Genomic DNA, 20,289 nt, shown 5'->3' with positions numbered 1-20,289 from the left:
TCCTGCTGGACCTGAGACTCGAACTCGCAACCTTTGGGTTACGAGTCCGACTCTCTAACCATTAGGCCATAACTTCCCCTAACTTCCCCTATATATACATATAGGGGAATACTCCATAAGTATTGGAACAGTAATAACAAAATTGTTTTGTCTGCTGTGGAGTCAAGACATCTGCATATATGATTAAAAGATTAATATGAGACAAAACTACAGAATGTCACATTTTACTATTAGCTGTTTCAACACATTCATGTTTTACCAAATAAAAAGGGCGGCACTTTTAGTGTTTCATTCCCTAATCTGATGTGAGCAAGTATTGGGACAATTGAACTTAAAGCAAACGTAAAAGTTTAAAAGCTTATATTTAGTAGCAAATCCCTTGCATGCAATCACAGCAGTGAGTCTGCCACCCTTAGACATCACCAGACTCATGGTTTCATCCATTGAAATGCTTTTCTCAGCCTTTAATATAGCCATTTTCAACTGTTGCTTGTTTTGGGGAGTTTCTGCCTTTAGTCTCCTCTTTAGTTGGTGAAATTCATGTTCAATTGGATTTAAATCTGGAGACTGACTTGAGCAATCTAAGACCTTCCATTTCTTTCCCCTGATAAACTCCTTGACTGAGCTAGCAGGGTGTTTTGGTTCATTGTCCTATTGCAATATGAAGCACTTTCTGATGGGTCTTGTGGCATTTTCTTGAACATTGGTAGCCAAGATGTTTTTGTACACTTCTGCATTCATTCTGCTATCACCATCAGTCGTTAAGTAATTAAAAAAGTTGAGAGAGCCTGTTCCAGAGGCAGCCATTCATGCCCATGCCACCACCTCCACCATGCTTTACAGATGAGGTTGTATGCTTAGTATCATTTGCAGTTCCTTTTTTTCTCCACACTTTTGCTTTCCCATCACTTAGATAATAGATAATCTTTGTCTCATCTGTCCATAAAACTCGTCTTGATGAGGTTTGCATCTTGCTGTGTAGCCTCTGTAATTCTGTGTCAAAGTCTCCTGTGAACAGTAGATTGTGAGATCATCACCCCAGCTTTCTGGAGGTTGTTGGTGATTTTACAGACACTTCATTTTTTCACAGCTTTTATGATTTGTCTGTCATCAACGGCTGTTGTTTTTCTCAGCCGACCAGGTTGTTGTTGGTTGCTGTAGTCACCGGTGGTTTCTTTCTTTTTCAGGACATGCCAAAGGGTTAATTTCTCCATGCCCGTTGTTTTTGATATAGCTCTAATTGAGTTCCTCCTTTTCTTTTAGCATCCAAATAGCTTGCTTGTCTCTCAAAGTCAGCTCCCTCGTCTTCATCCTGGTTTGTGTGTGCAGTTATAGCAATGGCTATAACTGATACAACACATTCCCTGCATTTAATATCTGAACAATTAATGCAACAGGACACAGCTGATCACTTAGAAAGACCTGTGAGTCAACTGTCCCAATACTTATGCTCACATCAGATTAGGGAATGAAACTCTAAAAGTGCTGTCCTTTTTATTTGGCAAAACATGAATATGTTGAAATGGCTAATAATAAAATGTGACATTCTGTAGTTTTGTCTCATATACATCTTTTAATCATATATGCAGATGTCATGACTCCACAGCAGACAAAGCAATTTTGTTATTACTGTTCCAATACTTATGGAGGGCACTGTGTGTGTGTGTATGTATATATATATATGTATATATATATCTGTCTATCTATCCATCCATCTATCATATTATAAATATCAAATTTTAATCTTTATTATTAAATATATAATTATACTTGTATATAATACTAATTATTATACTAATTGAATTAGAAACCTATTATAAATTGTTTTCAAAAGTTGAAAAGCAGTCAAGATTATTTTATGCTTTTAAAAAGAAGTCTCTTATGATCAACAAGGCTGCATTTATTTTAAAATACATTAAACAGTAATATTATGAAATATTTTTTTACAATTTAAACTAACTTTTGTCTATAATGCATTTTTGTAATGTATTTTAAAATGTATTCCTCTGATGGCAAAGCTGAATTTTTAGCAGTCATTTGTCCAGTTAATGTCAGATGATCCTTGAGAAATCATTCTAATATGCTGATTCAGTTAAGAAACAAATGAACAAAAGAAATGTTAGAAACATTATTATTATCATTATCAATGTTGAAAACTGTTGTGCTGCATAGGTTTTTGTTCTTATTTTAATAGGAAGCTCAAAAGAACATTATAATATGTCTTTATTTTTTACTTTTGGGAAATTTAATGTATCTTTGCTGAATAAAAGTATTAATTTCTTTCATAAAAATAAAATAAATAAATCTTACTGAACCCCAACTTTTGAACAGTAGTGATATATAGAGGCTTGCATTGGGATTTTTGTCTCTTTGTCTTATTCCATCATGTTATGATAGGTGGTAAAAATAATTGTGCTCAGAGCTAAAAATAATTGTGTACTAGGTTGTGAGCAGGTGTTAGTGAGTGTGTTTGAAGAATTGAGCTGCTGTGCTGTTTTCAGGTGCAGTGGTCCTGCAGATCAGCTGTTTCTCAGAGGCGGAGAGGATTTACATGCTGGCCAAAGACACAAGCATCAGCGGCAAACAGCTCTACTCACTTGTCATACCTGAGATCATGGTACACCATCTTTTTGCAAAGCCATACTGCACATCCGATAGTGACACTCCGTGGTTGTCACTTATTTTACATGCTTTTTTTAAACAAATAAAAAGTAAAAATGATGTTATTTACTCACTTTCATGTCATTCCAAATCTTTAAAACTTTCTTTCTTTTTTGAAAAATCTCCAAACAATGAAAGTCAGTGGGGTTCAGTGTTGCTTGGACCGAAGAGCCCTTAAAAGGGACATTAAAAAAATGAAATGGGAAAAATTTCACAAAAACTTTTGAGTTTACTCTCGAATCATTTGCGTTCCCTCAAGAAACTTTGCATTCACTCACAAATGTTTTGCGAGAAAGTTTCTTGGAGGAACACAATAGTTTTGTGAGATAATGCAAATGTTTTGTAAGAGAAGGCAAATATAAAGGCAGTGGGACCAACAGCTGATTCAAAATAATCACCTGTATTAAGTATGAACTTAAATGTGATCAGTAGGTCACATGCTATTCATTGCAACAATAGAGCTCATAATGCTGGCCCAATCTTTATATGCATCTGCTCGCTAGTGGCCAATAGTGAAACTACAGTACAATTCAACAGTCATTTCACATACAAATGTAACTGTTATTTTCTCTCCCCACAGCAAAGCAAGCTGGCCAAAGGAAGTTGCCCCCTGCTAGTCTTTGTCAACCCTAAAAGTGGTGGATTAAAGGGTAGAGAGATCTTATACAGTTTCCGGAAACTTCTAAACCCTCACCAAGTGTTTGAGCTGACCAGCGGAGGACCACTTCCTGGGTTAGACCAACACTCCTTATGAATGATGTATAGACGTTGTGACTGACAAATGGATGAATACTGTCATTTCCCTTCTCACATATATGAGCTTTTGGATTGTACAGGTTGCACACGTTCAGGGACGTCCCTCACTTTCGTATCTTGGTGTGTGGAGGAGACGGCACAGTAGGATGGGTGCTGGGGGTTCTGGAGTCCATCCGGCACAAAATCACCTGTCCTGAGCCAGCAATCAGCATTATACCACTGGGCACCGGTAAATGATGGAGGGAATATTCCTAATTTAATTCTAGTTTGCTATATGTTTTACTAACTGTTAGCATCCATTGTCGTTTGTGTTCAGTTATGCTCTGTGTTTGGCAGGGAACGATCTGGCTCAGGTGTTGCGATGGGGGGCGGGCTACAGCGGCGAGGACCCCTACAACACCCTGCTGTCTGTGGACGAGGCAGAGGAAGTGCAAATGGACCGCTGGACAATTCTTCTGGATGCACAGGATATGACAGAGGATGGCAAAGTGAATGGCTTCCTAGAGCCACCCAAGGTACATCACGAGTCCCCAAATTACAATAAATATGATTTCTTCAATAGTATTGTTTTTTATTTTTCTTTATTAAAATAAAATGCATATGATTTAATTTAACATTTTAATTATTTGTAATAATTTATATAATTCATGCACTTATAATATATATTATGTATTAATTATCTATAATCAATATATAATAAGAATAAGAATAAAATAACTAATTATAATTTTCATTAAACTTTCAATTTTTTATTTTGTAATGCAATATTGTTTTTTTATTAAAATAAAATATATATTATTTAATTTAACGTTTTAATTCTTTTTAATCATTTATATAATTCATGCACTTATTATAATATATATTATGTATTAATTATCTATAATCAATATATAATAAGAATAATATACAATAATAAGAATAAAATAACTAATTATAATTTTCATTCAACTTTCTATTTTGTATTTTGTAATGCAATATTGTTTTTTTATTAAAATAAAATATATATTATTTAGTTTAACATTTTAATTATTTTTAATCATTTATATAATTAATGCACTTATTATAATATATATTATGTATTAATTGTCTATAATCAATATTAGCGTAGAGGACGCAAAACTGTTTTTTTTGAATGCTCTCAGTCGACATCTGGAAAATAGTGGAGCCTTTGCGTGGCTTTTGTTTGTGGACTTTTCGTCTGCATTGAATTTTTTGCAACCTATTATTTTAGGGCAAAAACTTATTAGTCAGTTTAATTTTAATCATGGTTTAGTTTTATGGATTATTAATTTTTTAACAGATAGGAAACAAAGGGTTAGAGTTAATGGGGTCTTATCGGACACATTAAATATTTCTATAGGTTCACCACAAGGCTGTGTACTTTCTCCTGTTCTATTCATATTGTATACAAACGATTGTCAGAGTTTGTACAATAATAGTTATTTGGTCAAATATGCAGACGATACTGTGCTTTTGTCTTTGCTGTCATATCCAGATCAGGAATATGGTCCGGTTTTGGATGATTTTATTTTATGGTGTAATAGGATGAAATTAGATTTGAATGTGTCAAAAACGAAAGAGATGATCATCAATTTTAGTAGGAAAACACTTGCACCTCAAAGGGTGGTCATTAATGACACACAGGTTCATGTAGTGGAGGAATTCAAGTATTTAGGAACGATTATTGATAATAGGCTGAAGTTTGATCAAAACACAGATGCAATCATTAAAAAGTCACATCAAAGATTGTTTGTGCTGAGGAAGCTGAATTCTTTTAATGTACAGAGAGTCATTCTCAGGACTTTTTATAATTCATTTGTTGAAAGTATCCTGTCCTTTTCCTTTATTTGTTGGTTTTCCTTATTGTCTACAAAGAACAAAAATCGTTTGCAAGGTATTGTTAATATGTGCTCAAAGATTTTAGGTGTTTCCTTGGGAAGTCTTACATTTTATTATGAACAGCAAGTGATGAGGATGGCACATAAAATTATAGGAGACTGCACACACCCTTTGAATGATTATTTTAAGTGGATGCCTCTTGGGCGACATTTAAGGTCAATTAGATATTCCACAAATCGGTACAAATTTACTTTTGTGCCTGAAGCAAAAAATGTAATAAATGTAGTTGATTTAGATGATTTATTTAATTAATAAATTTTATAAATGTATTTGGTGTTTTTTGAGTATTTGTATGCGTGTGTTAAGTGTTGTATATGTGAAGCACCACGAAAGTCTGAATTAATTGCCCCAAGGGGATTAATAAAGCTCTAAACTAAAGCTAAAAAATATATAATAATAATAAGAAGAAGAAGAATATACAATAATAAGAATAAAATAACTAATTATAATTTTCATTAAACTTTCTATTTATTTTTAATTTTGTAATGCTTTTAGCTCTGCTTAGGAATTTTCCAATACACACATTTTGCAAGGTACTAGTGTGAAGTGTGAATCAGTCATAACAGGGTTTACCTGTCTGTGTTTTAGATTGTGCACATGAATAATTATTTTGGGCTGGGAATTGATGCTGAAATGAGTCTGGACTTTCATCATGCACGTGAGGAGGACCCAGACAAGTTTAATAGCAGGTGACTATTGTTATTTTACCTCAAATGGGTGGCTCACAGTTAAGGTGAGAGTGGTCTGTGTCTAGGGATTTTGATTTTGTCATTGTTCTTGCAGGTTCCACAATAAAGGTGTGTATGTAAAGGTGGGCCTGCAGAAGTTGAGTCACACACGAAACCTTCATAAAGACATCAGCCTGCAAGTGGACAGAAAGGACTTGGAACTGCCCAGTATAGAGGGACTGATATTCCTCAACATTCCCAGGTAAACACACAGTGGTAGTAAAGACGCTTCCACACACCTGAGTTTGTTGTTGAAGATTAAAGCTGCTGTATGTGTGTCTAGCTGGGGTTCTGGTGCTGACCTGTGGGGCTCAGACAGTGACTCTCGGTTCGAGCGGCCCAGGATAGACGATGGGATGCTGGAGGTTGTGGGAGTTACTGGTGTTGTGCACATGGTGAGTGCTTTTTTTTTTCTTTTTTTTTTTACAGTAAAAAAAAAAAACAAGGAATCTCAAAATACCGTAAAAACAGTAATATTGTGACATATTATTGCAATTTATATATATTTTATTTAGAATATATTTTTAAAATGTCATTTATTTCTGTGATGCAAAGCTAAATTTTCAGCATCATTACTCCAGTCTTCAGTGTCACATGATCCTTCATAAATCATTCTAATATGCTGATTTGCTGCTCAAGAAATTTTCTTTTTATTATCAATGTGTTGCTTTATATTTTTGTGGAATCTGTGATGCATTTTTTTCAGTTCAAAAGAACAGCATTTATTACTTAAAATAGAAATCTTTTGTAACATTGTAAAGGTCTTTACTGTCACTTTTGATTAATTTAATGTGTCCTTGCTGAATAAGAGTTAAGTAAATTATTAATTACTAATTTGAAAAAACCTTACTGACCCCAAAGTTTTGAACGGTAGTATTTGCAAAAAAAACAAAAAACATTTTGTTTTATAAAAAGTGTTTACTGTATATTTTTTATTAAACAAAATTGATTTAATTCATGGTGTAGATTTGATTTGTGTTGCATATTCTGTTTTCACACTGTTTACTTAATTCTTTAATTTGTTAATTTTGTTTTTCAGGGTCAGGTTCAGAGTGGGTTGCGTTCTGGGATTCGTCTTGCTCAGGGCAGCTACATTCGTATCAGTGTGAACAAACCCATTCCAGTGCAGGTGGATGGAGAACCCTGGATACAATCACCTGGACAGATCATCATCTCTGCTGCGGGACCAAAGGTGCTTTTATATCCTTCTAAACTCATTCATACCCCCTCATTTGCCTGGTTGGTTCAGTTTTTAGCAGCTCAGCAGTGTGAAGACAACACAACATTATGACGTGGAATATCTGAATTTAACACTCAAGAAAGGTCACAAAGAAAGCAACCACCTCATTAATAAGAATGTGGAAGAATGTTCCAGAATTGTGAACGAAACCAAAGGTCATTCCCATCCAGAATTCTGTTTTCTCACCATCTGTTAGCCTTCAGTTCTAATATAAATTTCTGTGTATTTAAAATGGCTACGTTCTCTATTTTAGGTGTGCATGCTGAGAAAGTCCAAGACCAAGCAGAAGAAACAATCAGGCAGTTTGAAGGAAGGCCGTTCCGACAGTCCAGCTCCCAGTGACGGTGGGCAGTGACAAAACGCACAAACACTGCATTGACAGCCCTTTACTGTCACCTTGACAACTTTTCTTTTAGTCTGTCCTCTGTTCTTTGTTACATTCTGGGTTGCTATCGATGCTACTTTAATTACTTTAGCTGACCTATTATGTATTACGCAGACATCTCTATCATCTCATAGTCTGTAGCGTTCAAACGCCTGTCTGACAATAGCACTGCAGTCTGTTACTCAGGACTTTAGCTGCCCTCGGCCTGTTTTTGCCTTAGATTCATGCTGGTGTAGATATTTTTATTGGTTTTATTTTGATAACTACATCTTCTTTTTAAAGCGAATATTGTCTTAAAGTAGTCCATCACTGAACGGCTACGGCACATATTAATAAGCAACCAGTATTCAATCACATTGTGTGCATCACAAATGCCAAAAAATACACTTTTGTGAAAATCACCAAGTTAAGATTATCACTCTCCTTTCGCATATGGTGGCCTTTTTGGTTTATGGTGCATACTGTGACTCACCTGGTCATTTTTCATCTTTATAATTATTACCTTTAATGTCTTACTTGAAGTTTATTTGCAATAGCAGCCCCCTAGTAGCTTTCTACAAGTATCTGAACCAAATTAATGCAGTATAAATGTATAAACAACTTCATTAAGAGCACATTTGATTGTATAAGTGGGTCAGGGAGAGATTATTGTCTTTGTATATCAATTTTGTAGCTTTCTCAGCTGTGAGACTGTAGGCGCAATCATGCGCCTCACCAAAACGTGACTCGTGAGTAAACAATTTGGCGTCATCACAGCCATCTTGTAAAAGGCGGATAAATGTTAATAGCTTTTCGAACATGTGTGGTACCGAAAAATACTGTGAAACGCTTAAGAGTTGTGGATTTTACGAAGGATGAATGTTTGTAAATTCCGTGCGATGTTTGTGGACACATGCACCACTTTTGGTATTAAATCGTAATATAATGCTGTACGATACTTGATAAAACATTCCATGCAAGATCACGTAGCATATGTGGTATTTAACATGGTGCCAGTTAGTGTAACTGGTCATATGAACCTTTAAGCCAACGTAGCTTTATCATGTTCTGGTGAAAGCATTGATTTGTAAGTTAATAAATTTGTTACTGTTATCTGACATAGTAGACAGTCGTGTAAGCTACTCATCCTATTGTAAAGCTAAAACTAGAGGCGAGCGCAGTGCTGTAATATACTGGCTAATGTATATGTGGTTTCTGTACAGTGACTGGTCAGCCCTGGATTCATGAGGCTGGCTTTAGATTGTGTATGTATGATCAGTTAGACTCTCCACTCCCCATCAGTCTTGCATTATTGGCAGGCTGTTGCCCTGAAAATGTGCTGGATGCAGGGCGCAGCCTCAGCCACCTATAGGACGACTGTCTGACTTCATCTACCTCGTCTCACCGGCACACATCACTTCGAGAATCAAGTTCTGCCAAGTTCTCCCAAAGCACTTGCTTTTCATCCTGCACTTCATGGGTTGTGTCTGGGAATATTCGGAATAGGTCAGATAGGTCAGGTTATATGCCATATTGAATTTAACAGATAAAAATGAAGCTGTGAGGGAGAGACTTGCAGTCTTTACCATGGCATGCACTTTATAAAGATACTATATCATGTCATTTTTCACAACTCACAACTTTCAAAACTGTTTTACGGAGTATTCGTTTTTTCTGAAAGAAGTTTCATCAGCTAAACAGTCGGCATGTTGTTAAAATCCATTGAAGACACTGTACTTGTGTCACTCACAGCCTCGTTTTCATCCCTGGCAGAAATTAATTATGGCGCTACCTTATGGTCTGTGATGATGAATATGAAAATCTGACCAAGATTACACAGCACTGCATCTTGAATAAGAAAAAAAATCAGCTGATTTGCAAAAAAGACTTAATATTAGCTAATTTGCTCAAATCTGAGTTAAAAAATATCACAAACTTTCCATTATGTAGTTTTTCACAAAATAAAATGTTCTGACAATAGCTGACAATTTAACAATAGTTTAACCTGACTCGAATGAAGATAGGAACCATGTCTTTGTGGAAGTTTTTCTGCTGGGGGTATTAAGGGATAATAAAAGACTTCTCCTTATAAATGTTTGTTGAAAGCAAAAATGCCGCAAAAATGCAAACATTTTGTTAGAAAGTGTGATATGCTATAGCAAAACAAACACTGAATTTTTGGAATTAGCAGCAGCACCCCACAATTAGTATGAAACAAGTATTAGCATTCAGCTAATACGGTGCAGTCCTGTGTTATATATGGTAAGACTAATAGTTTAGGTCTCAGTGGCTTTTTTAAGTTAAAATCCAAGATGAAGTTGCAGCCTTCTCTCGCCGATTCGCCCTCTCTTGTGTCGTTCTTTTGCCAGCGATGTGTACAGTGGTGATTTTTCTGCATTAGTCGTGCCTGTTGCCATGACAACCCCTTGGGGTAACGTGCTGCTCTGTGGTGTGGTGTGGTTTGGCCCGAGCTCTGCGTTTAGTGCCTCATATAAGTGCTTCTAGAACTTCTGCGGAATTGCCGTATGTGTGCGTTTAACTCTAATGCCATTCTGTTTGTTCTGCTGGTTCAGTGACTATGAAGTAGAACCGTGCTGTTCTAGGTCTTATAGAGCTGATGTGCCTCCTGATTGGTTGAATCGCATGAAAACACGTCCCATTTCACCCCAAAAAATCAAAAGAAAAAAAATTATATTAAATAAAAATTTTAGGACCATTAAGATTTTATTTTTTTCAATTTTTGACATTCTTTTCATGACAATTAAGCACTTTTTTGTTTAGTTTTTTCTTTAAATGTAATTCCCACTGGTGATTGTCGTTAGATCCTCCTTACTGTACGTAATGCATTACTATTTTTATTAGATTTTTAACAATTACTACAATTCTGTATAAATACTTGACAACAATACCTTGAAAATAATGACAAAACATCTTTAAGCAAAGTATCATTTCTTATTTCTTTTGATTTTAGAATGAAATATGACCTTGTTTTGTGAGATTCACCCAATAACTTTGTCCAGTCAAAACTGTTTAAGATATTTTACCTCCTTGGTGTGACTTAAGTTTTCTGATTACTTCTTGTAAAGTGGGTTTAATTAATGTTCTGAGATCTATATAGATGTATATTTTTGGAGAGAAAATGTTTTTAATTTTGATCTGTAAAGATATTGCACTGACTGTACTGTTTTAAAGATACTTTTAAGTGTACATTGTGTTTAATGAATATTAAATAACTAAATGTATAGCTATGTCATCAGCTGTATGACAGATGGATGTGTCCAATGAAAAAAAAGACATACAATTTGGACTTTTTAATACAGTTCTGTTCTGTCTTTTTATTTTTCATGATTTTAGAAGTTCCTATTGTACAAAGTAACAAACTTGATCATTCAAACAGCACCAAATGTAAGCCATAAATCACTCTGTGCCTTCTTTTCTACAAAAACATGATTAGTAGGTCAGTTATTTACAACGGTATAAAATGGCTAGAATTATATATATTGAGAATAATCAGCTTATACAAATCATCAAATTATTTTACTCCTAATGATTTTTGAGTTTCCACAGTATAAATGATTTAAAAATAGTATGAAGTAGTATCTTCTCAAATAAATAGCTTAAATGAGAGAATGATCTGGAATGGGCACAGAATTTAAGGGCAGGATGAAGCGAGGGCTCAGTCCAGGCTAATGTTCCCACCATACAATGTGATGAGAAGAATCATGGCAAATCCTGTCAGCATTCCTGCGTTCTGGATTGCAAAAAAAATGATATCGGTCTTCATGCTCTGCACTTGTTCACTAGCAATCATGTTCATTTCAGGCAGCTATGTGTGAGAGAGAAAGATGGTCAGTATTTGCTCCGTTAACACAGATTTATGTTCCATTTAGGCATTAAAAGTGGAATTTTAACCTGAAATAAATGAATAATAATGCAATAATGAAGCAATAAATTCTGACAAAAATGGTAATATAATTTCTTATTTAGCTCAAATCATGCGGGAAAAACCCTAAATGCTATAAGTAAAAAGTATTGCATTGAAATACTGTTCCATTCACAAGTTTAAGGGTCAGTATGATTTTTTTAAAATGTTTTTAAAAGAAGTCTTTTAGGCTCACCAAAGCTGCATTTATTTGATCAAAAATACAGTAAAAACTAAAATATTAAAATAAGTGTTTACTATTTTATATATTTAAAAATATAATTGTTTTATGTGACGGCAAAGCAGCCATTACTTTAGTGTCATATGATCCTTCAGAAATCATTCTAATGTTCTGATTTGCTACTCAAGAAACATTATTACGAATGTTGAAAACAGTTGTGCTGCTTAATATTTTTTGTGGAATACTTTTTTTTCAGGATTCTTGAAAAAGAAAATTCAAAAGAACAATTTATTTCACTACAGATAAATAAATACAAATTAAAAAAAGTGTTTTTGTCTTGTTTTCCCGTACAAATATCTAAAAATGTATGTTTACGCTTAATCCAAGAAAAAATATATCTGCCAGTGAAGTAAGAAAAAGACACAATTCAAATGGAAAACATGCCATTGGCAGATATGTTTTCTTATTTTGATACATTATTGAGAAAACAAGACTTAATATCTCATCATTTTGTTTCTCAAGTAAATGTAATTTAAGACTGTTTGTTTATTTGTACTGGAAAACGACAACTAAGAAAATCATTTTTGCAGTGTTGAAATGGAAATCTTTTCTAACATTCTGAATGTCTTTACTCTCCCTTTTGATCGATTTAATGAGTCATTACTGAATACATTTCTTGATGAATGTGATAAATCGTTATGTGCTGTACTTTATAACCCACACTGCTCTTACCATATCAGCCAAGGAAATGTAAAGGAACATGCCTCCAGCAAAGGCAAAGATGACGCTGGGGGCAAAAGTGCTTCCCAACAAGATGCCCAGGACCAGTCCCACGTAGCAGGACATAGCAGACAGCAGGTTGAAGAAGACGGCCTGTGGAATACTCAGACCTGCGTTCAGCAGGATAATGAAGTCACCTACAGGGGGAAACAGAACACAAATGTGCGTCACATGTTTACTTTTTTCCATTAAGGTCAACATTCAAAGGGCAGTAGTCATAGAGGTAGTTTGGCGTAGGGGTTAAAGGTCAGAACTCACAACATTTCCAGTTGGGTAAAAGAGTCTGCATTTCTCTTACCCAGCTCATGAGGGAATTCCTCACAGACGATAGCAATAGAAGTGCTAAAGCCGCTGAGAACAGACACAGTGAACGAGGCGCCGATGGCCAGTCCGTCAATGAAGTTGTGTAGAGCATCGCTCAGGGAAATCATCCAAGCCACAGTCTTTACGCTGGCCAGCTGTCTTCCTCTGAGCCATCTGCAAGACCGCTGCAATGACGTTCACATCTAAATTAAAACCTAATTTCGTACTATAACAACATCACTGTACCCTCTTCAACCCTTGGGTTCATATTTCAAATACTATTTACTTTTAGCCCCGAGGTCTAACTTTTTGTATTGTTGCATGGTGCTCGTGATGTAGGTCAAAGAGCAGAAGACAATCTTGTTTCTGCTGGCAGCTGTGACAGATGAAAGCAAACACAGCTGTGCGTGTCTCTACGGCTGGACTGTAAGTTGCACTGACCTGTACACTATGAACTTCTTAGTTCTGTACCAAAAAACCTGCTTTTTAAAACTCTGAACACTCTAGTCATGTCGTGTTACATGCTAACGACACTTAAACAGCTGACTGGGGGCTTTCAAATAACTGTATTTGATCTTGCTGAAGGAGAACTGTTATCACATGACCCAAGATTCTGGTTTAACCATTGACCACAGTCTGATGTTATAGTGTAATAGCCTGGTTGTCATGACAAACAATTAGTATTTATCTCTATTTGATAATGACACTTTAAAGTAATCTTAAATTGATTACTGTTGTGATAATCAGCCTTTAAAGATATCAAAAAAATTTGAGGTGTTTGTTCCACTTAATTTCAAGTGGGAATGGCTGGCCTATTTATATCTTGTATTTATATTTATATTTACACTTCCTCTCAAAAGTTTGGGGTTGGTAAGATTTTTTGATAGGTAAGATGTTTTTGAAAAAAGTGTCTTATGCTTACCAAGGCTGTATATATTTGATCAAAAATATAGTAAAAATGTAATATTGTGAAATTTTATTGCAATTTAAAATAATTGTTTTTACATGGATTTTCAGCAGCCATTACTCCAGTCTTTATTTCTGTATTATGATTTGCTGCTCAAAAAACAACAACCACAACAACATTTATTCTTATTATCAAAGTTGAAAACTGTTGTGCTGCTGTTGTGGTATAATATTTCTGCTATAATATTTTTGTGGAAACAGTGACACATTTTTTAGGTTTGATGAAGTAAGTTAAAACAGCATATTTAAAATGGAAATATTTTGTAACATTATAAATGACTTTACTGTCACTTTTGATTTAATGTGTCCTTGCAGAATATAAGTTTTAATTTCTTAAAAAAAAAAAAAAATCCTACTGACCCCAAACTTGTGAACAGTAGTGTATTTAATTTACCCTTTTTTTATATTATACTTGGATCAGTAAGCAACCATCTAGAACACACTAGCAACCACAAAGCAATGCGCTGTCATCCCATTAGCAAGTTTTGCATGGGCAAACACACTGAAAATAAAAAAAAATGTACGTAGTTTTACTATAGTAAATTTATCATTTTAAGTTTTAACTTCATTTCATGTGGGAATATCTCCCAAACTGTTAGCTATTTTTATACTGTTTATGTAACGTATGGCTATATTTAGATCATTCACATATCTCTTGGCATTATTTGTAGTTTTGTGAGACCTGACCAGTTGTACCTGCTCCACTGGAGGGTCAAAGGTTATGCTGGCTTTGTCGCTATTGGCAGAGTCCACCATATTGATGACGCCGTTCTGTTGGATGCTCTCTGAGGGCTGGAAGTGACTGTGTCCGTGGCCGTGCTGAGGTTCAAAAGTGAATCATATGATTACTGTATATGGTTTTAAAGAACATACATGCTAATACACAACATATCTGACATTTACCATTAAGAAGCACGGCCATTTGCTTGCAGTTCAATTGGAATTATACATGTACCACCCTGAAGGAATTGTTTTAGCGATAATGACCTGTTGACTGTGCACTATCCTGCTCATTATGCAACTACTGTATTTATCAAATATCAAATATGTTATATTGGTTTGAGTACAAATATTTTATTACATATAAAAAAGATTGCATAGTGACATATCATTTTATGAGACTATTTGACAGCAGAATGCTGTGACTGACCAATTGGAATCAAGTATTCCAGAGAGACGTGTAATTATGCATTTTACTATTGTAGATTCGTTTTAAATAAAAAAATAAAAAAAACTAGTCGTGTCCATTTTTGGAAGGCCAAACAAAGGAGTTTCGCTTTCGCAACGAAACACAGTGTCACACACGGCGGGCTAGAGTGAGCAGCGGCCCGCGGTCTTGAGAACGGCGCGGCCGGCGGATTCGACGAAGGAGCGTCGATCCACAGAGCGAAGTTGATGTATTTCCTCAGCAACCAGCACGGATCAGCTCCAGGCATGACGAAGCGGATATCATCCTCTTTTGGAAGGCCAAAGTAGTTTCGCTTTCACAACGAAACACACAGCGTCTTCACGACATGACGGCGGCGGCAACAATACTACAGCGAGAATAAAAGTTACGCCTTCTTTCTTTGCATGAACATTTGGGCGGCGTTATGCAAATCTTCCCACATCGTGACGTAGACATGTGGGGGCGTGTTAAAACAAGCCGTTTTAGGTAGGCGTGGTTGACTCTTAACTTTTATAAGGAATATCTCTTTGGATTTGAGACTTTAGTCTTTGCAACTTTACAGATCTTCTTTATGCACCAAGAGCTTGTAACACTCCAAAGAGAAAGGAAAAATTGAAATCGCATCATATGACCCCTTTAAAGACTACAAAATTAATAAAGATATCACATGAATTGAGTTCTTAATGTTCAGTCTTCATAATACTGAGATGAACCCACCTCATGTTCTGTTTTCAGGACTATCCTCAGGATTTTTTCAGTGACGTACAGCGCATAGAATCCACCACAGATCCCAACAGCTTGGAAAATGTAACCGTCTGCTTTTGGGTCAAACCCAAAGGCCTGTTCAATTAGAGGAATTAATCATGTAATCATATGTCTTTGAGCAAGTTAAACCAGATAGATACCCAGATAGTTCCCCGTGTACACATATTATTAGTTCAAGTTAAACTGCAAACTCAAAATAAATATTTCAAACATGTAAGGCCTATTCATTGCAAAACGAACATCACGTCATGCAACGATCAAGAAATGTCTGCAACGTATGCACTTTTCTAGAAAATAAGCCTGAATTAATGAGTCCAGTTCAAAGAGCATTTTGCATTTTATAATTGTGTAATCACTGTAAGCATAAATAATCTGCATCAGCATCATGGTGCTGATAAGACAGCAATTAAAGATGTGAAATGGTAGCTTGTCGGTTGGAGGTTGATTTCAGGGCTTCTATGAAGCAAGAATGAACCAGTGTATAGGTTGCTGGGTTCACAATCCTGTTGTGCCACCAATGTGACCGTCAACAACCTCTTAGAAGACTGTCCTAAACTGACATAGATGACTTGAAGAAAGCTTTCAGAGGACTAATGCAAACTTTGAACAATGAAATGAAACGGAGAAATGGAAAAGCATTTCACCTCAGGTATAAGCTGGAGAGCAGCATTGGAGAAGAGTGTGCCTACAGCCAGACCTATGAAGTAGGAGAGCACTTTTGGGAAGTAGGGCTTTTTAGTTACAGGAATGAGAGTCAGACCCAGCAGTGAGGCCAGATTAATGATGGTAACAGCCAAGAAGCCAAACCCCCATACTGTGTGCAGAAAGAAAGGGGAAAGCTCACACAGCTAAAATTAGACATGAAGGTAAATCAGATTTTTGCTTTGTGACGTTATTCTTTAAGACAACTAATCATAATTGTCTGTAATTTCCCTTATTCTCAACGGTGATTTTCATTACTTTGTTACAGTACATTATTACTCTATTATATTGATATACAGCATTGTTTTAAAAAATAAGAAAAAAGCAGTATAAAAATAATATATGTACAAAAATATTAATTCACGTGGTGTTTTTTTTTAAGTTTAAATAAAGAAATTTGTGTTTTGCAGAGTTTTTTTTTGCTTTGTGACTTTTATGACATTTTCATTACTGTAAACCAGTACGTTTTTACTCTATTATAATAAAATATTTTACTGTTTTGCATTAAGATAAGTGCTATAAAAACTATTATAGTTTATTAATAGTTTGAATTGTTTTGTTTTTATATTTTTAATTTTAATTTTAGTTAACGTTTTAGTCATTTTTGTGTTTTTGTTATTTTTATTATTAGGTTTTGTTTTTTTAAATAAATATGTCCATATAGTTTTTAATAGTTTTTATTTTAATTTTAGTTAAATGAGTACATTGTTAAACTAAATGAAAATGATACATTTTGCGTTGGCAACTAGCCAAAAAAGTTTTTATATATTTTAGTTCAGTTAATGTTTATTTTATTTCAAGTAACACATTTTTAGTTAAGTAACTAATGGTTTTAGTTTTAGTTTAGCTAACAATAATAAGTCTGAATGAGAATATGTATTTTGCATAAAGAAAGATTTTTGCTTTGCAACATAATTTTTAAGACAATTAAACAATTGTCTATAATTGCCATTATTCTCAATACAGTACATTTGTACTTTTATAGTAAAAAATACAGTTTTTTTATTTAAATAAGTTAACAATTTTGATTTAAATTAGCATCAAATCTGTACAAAAATAGCACTAATACAAAAGTTGTGTTTTGCATAAAGGAAGATTTTTGTTTTGTGACTATTTTTAAGCCAATTAAACACATTTGTAATTGCATTTTTCTCAACTGTGATTTTTATTACTGTAATAGAGTATATTTTTATTATATTAGTTTTTATTTACATTAGAATAAAATCAATACAAAAATTGCACTTATACAAAAAAATACCAGTTTAAATAATATAGAATTTTGTCTTCTGAGATTGTTTTGCATTGTCAATGAAAAGTTACATTTTGCATAAAGAAAAAAAAGTGACATTTTTAAAGGCAATTAAACACAATTGTTTGTAATTGCCATTATTCTCAACAGTGACTTTCATTACTGTAATACAGTATATTTTAATTATAGTAAAACATATACAGTGTTGTTTTTTATTTAGCTATGCATAAAAGCAGTACAAAAATAGCACTAATACAAAACATACTAATTTAAATTATATAGCCTATAATTTTTTTTTTTTCATCTTATGAGGTTTGCATAAAGTTGAGATGAAAAATGACTTTAATTGCCATGGTGAATTAATATAAAGTATACAACTTTATATTAACTTTATATAGAAAATATTTCAGGTGGCAAACTTCCCATCATTCTCTGCCATTCTTCACACTGAGAGGATATGAAATGTAAATGTATGCTGGTTTACATCAGAAGAAAGGTCTTTGACAACTGTAGACTTGGAAAGTTCAAATATGAAGTATTCAGCAGATGAAGACTCACCACGAAGATCAGTGTCACTGTGTAGCGGAGGTTCAGCTGAACAGGGTGGCAGTACAGCTTGGTTGAGCAGAGCCGGGCAGACAGTGACCAGATGTTCCTCTGTCAGATGAGAGAGGTTCTGAAGCCCATAGTGCACCAGAATATCTGCTCCAGACAAACACTGATAAACAGAGACAGAAGTCAATGAGACAGGACTAAGAATGACAAAACTAATCCAATTATACAGTTTTTGTGTATGCTCTCTAATGTGTGGCATGTGGGTGATTCTATAATTGGAGATACATTTGGCATTGCAGAAAGTTAAGAAAAAAACTTTTCACTAACAGATTTTTTTTCAGTATCTTATTGAAAACATTTAATTTGAATAATTCAGTGCTTGCCAAACACAAGTTACTTCCTTTTTTAACTTTTAATGAAAAAAAAAACAGATGTCTTTATGGTATTGTTTGTCGACTCTGTTATGGACAAATTAGCCAATGTGTAGAAATAACAATAAATCATAACAGGAAAAATCCTTCTTGTTTCATTAGACAAACAGTCCTTACATTCCATCACTTGAAACTGAGATAATATTTCACCTATGCATACCTTAAAAATTAAAAAAATACTTATGTCTTCATAGAACCGTCCACTTGGAGCAAATATTTTTCTGAAAATCTAAAAATGTATTATATACAATATCCAGTTAAAAAAAAGAAATGTTGAAATATTATAAGGGTGCAAAAATAAATCAATAATGTTTATTAGATTTTAAACAACAATTTTATTGTTTTTTGTGAAAATAGTTCATAAACAGAGTTGACCCTTTAAAGGTGCAGTAAGAGATCTTGGAAAATGCTAACTTTAGCCTGATAGCACTGAAAGCAAACGTCCCACCCTCCCTGCCATCGCCGTCCAAAGCCATGCCCCCTGAACACATTTACGCTCACAGACCAGAATACCAGAGACAACATTACAATAGGCTACATCAGCGGTTCCCAATTCCAGCCCATGTTCCGAAGTGAAGTAAACTTCAATGGATTTCCCGTGCTCATGGAGTAGGAAGCAATGAACACTGTGTTATCATATCGATCGGAACACAGTTCATGCACATAGCTTTCTTCTAACGAGCTGATTATCTGAATCGGGTGTGTTAACTAAGCGAGACATGCAAAATACATGCGCGAGGACAGGAATTGGGAACCGCTGGGCTGCCTACATCATGTGTCATTCACCGGTGAGAAAACTTTAAAAGTACTACAATACCAGGAAGGAAGATCGGGTTGTTGATGTTTGTCTGCCATTCTTGCTCTGTCTGCACAGCATGCGTGAACGCGCTGATGATACATTGACAGGTAGGTAGGAAAGCCAATTAAAACGCTCGGACCTAGTGTTTTGATTGAATGCACATTTCTTGGTCCTAGGCCTTCCACAGAATATAGAAATACAGATAAATACATTTAGACCACTTAACTTGCTTGCTATTGGGATGTGAAGAGACTTTCAACCAGCATAACAAAAAATGTTTCTGAAGACAATCACCTATTGCACCTTTAAGTAGCAGAATTGTAAAGTAACAGAATTGACAGAATTGTCCGATGGACTGTCAGTTCTGTTACCACATTGTCAGCATTGTTACTCTACCTTGGTAACAGAGTTTGACAGTAACAGAATTGACAATTTTCTTTATTTTTTGCCAAAAACTCCACTTGCTAGCATAAATGCTAAGAGCACATGGCACTAATGAAATCATGATTAAAAGACGTTTAAATAACACAAAGTGTGATCAATGAAAAAATCTGTTTTCCTTTTGATATTGTGGTAACAGATTTGACACTTTATAAAATAACTCTTGGTGTAAGAACTTTTTAGATTAAAATATTCTCTTAGAGAGAGCACATAGACTTTTCAGTGCTTCAGATCTTAACAGTGAGGGAAAGTGACATAATTTCCTGTATCTTACATAGTTGTGGGAGAAAATTCCACTAATTTAAAGGCAAAGTATGGTACGGTAACAGAGTTGACGCAAGATTTACGGACACACATTTTTATAAGAAAAAAGTTATTT

General features: G+C 34.7%; 2 protein-coding genes across 3 annotated transcripts in view; one reads left to right on the top strand and one right to left on the bottom strand.

Moving 5' to 3' along the window:
• The window catches only part of LOC107653341 (diacylglycerol kinase theta-like), a 40,038-nt gene extending 29,673 nt beyond the window's left edge, over positions 1 to 10,365 (top strand). The window contains 9 exon segments of the mRNA XM_016440036.1: positions 2,502 to 2,617; positions 3,242 to 3,393; positions 3,498 to 3,646; positions 3,754 to 3,932; positions 5,905 to 6,005; positions 6,100 to 6,246; positions 6,328 to 6,439; positions 7,084 to 7,236; positions 7,538 to 10,365. Of these exon segments, the coding sequence (XP_016295522.1) occupies positions 2,502 to 2,617; positions 3,242 to 3,393; positions 3,498 to 3,646; positions 3,754 to 3,932; positions 5,905 to 6,005; positions 6,100 to 6,246; positions 6,328 to 6,439; positions 7,084 to 7,236; positions 7,538 to 7,639 (1,211 nt within the window). The 3' untranslated portion in view covers positions 7,640 to 10,365.
• Positions 10,366 to 10,970: 605 nt separating this feature from the next.
• Positions 10,971 to 20,289, bottom strand: part of LOC107653340 (zinc transporter ZIP8-like) — a 15,838-nt gene continuing 6,519 nt past the window's right edge. Inside the window, exons 2-8 of one of the 2 annotated variants that reach the window (XM_016440035.1) lie at positions 18,243 to 18,402; positions 16,378 to 16,547; positions 15,686 to 15,808; positions 14,497 to 14,619; positions 12,830 to 13,019; positions 12,484 to 12,668; positions 10,971 to 11,399 (exon numbers count right to left, since the gene is read on the bottom strand). In XM_016440035.1, the coding sequence (XP_016295521.1) occupies positions 11,325 to 11,399; positions 12,484 to 12,668; positions 12,830 to 13,019; positions 14,497 to 14,619; positions 15,686 to 15,808; positions 16,378 to 16,547; positions 18,243 to 18,402 (1,026 nt within the window). In that variant the 3' untranslated portion in view covers positions 10,971 to 11,324. Of the gene's footprint in view, positions 11,475 to 12,483; positions 12,669 to 12,829; positions 13,020 to 14,496; positions 14,620 to 15,685; positions 15,809 to 16,377; positions 16,548 to 18,242; positions 18,403 to 20,289 lie in introns of both variants that reach the window. The other variant, XM_016440034.1, reaches the window with a different exon arrangement.

The sequence above is a fragment of the Sinocyclocheilus anshuiensis genome, unplaced genomic scaffold (assembly GCF_001515605.1).
Source record: "Sinocyclocheilus anshuiensis isolate Anshui unplaced genomic scaffold, SAMN03320099.WGS_v1.1 scaffold103, whole genome shotgun sequence".
NCBI lineage: Eukaryota > Metazoa > Chordata > Actinopteri > Cypriniformes > Cyprinidae > Sinocyclocheilus > Sinocyclocheilus anshuiensis.
The sequence above is the reverse complement of the archived record's forward strand: the minus strand, read 5'-3'. Positions and strand labels throughout refer to the sequence as shown.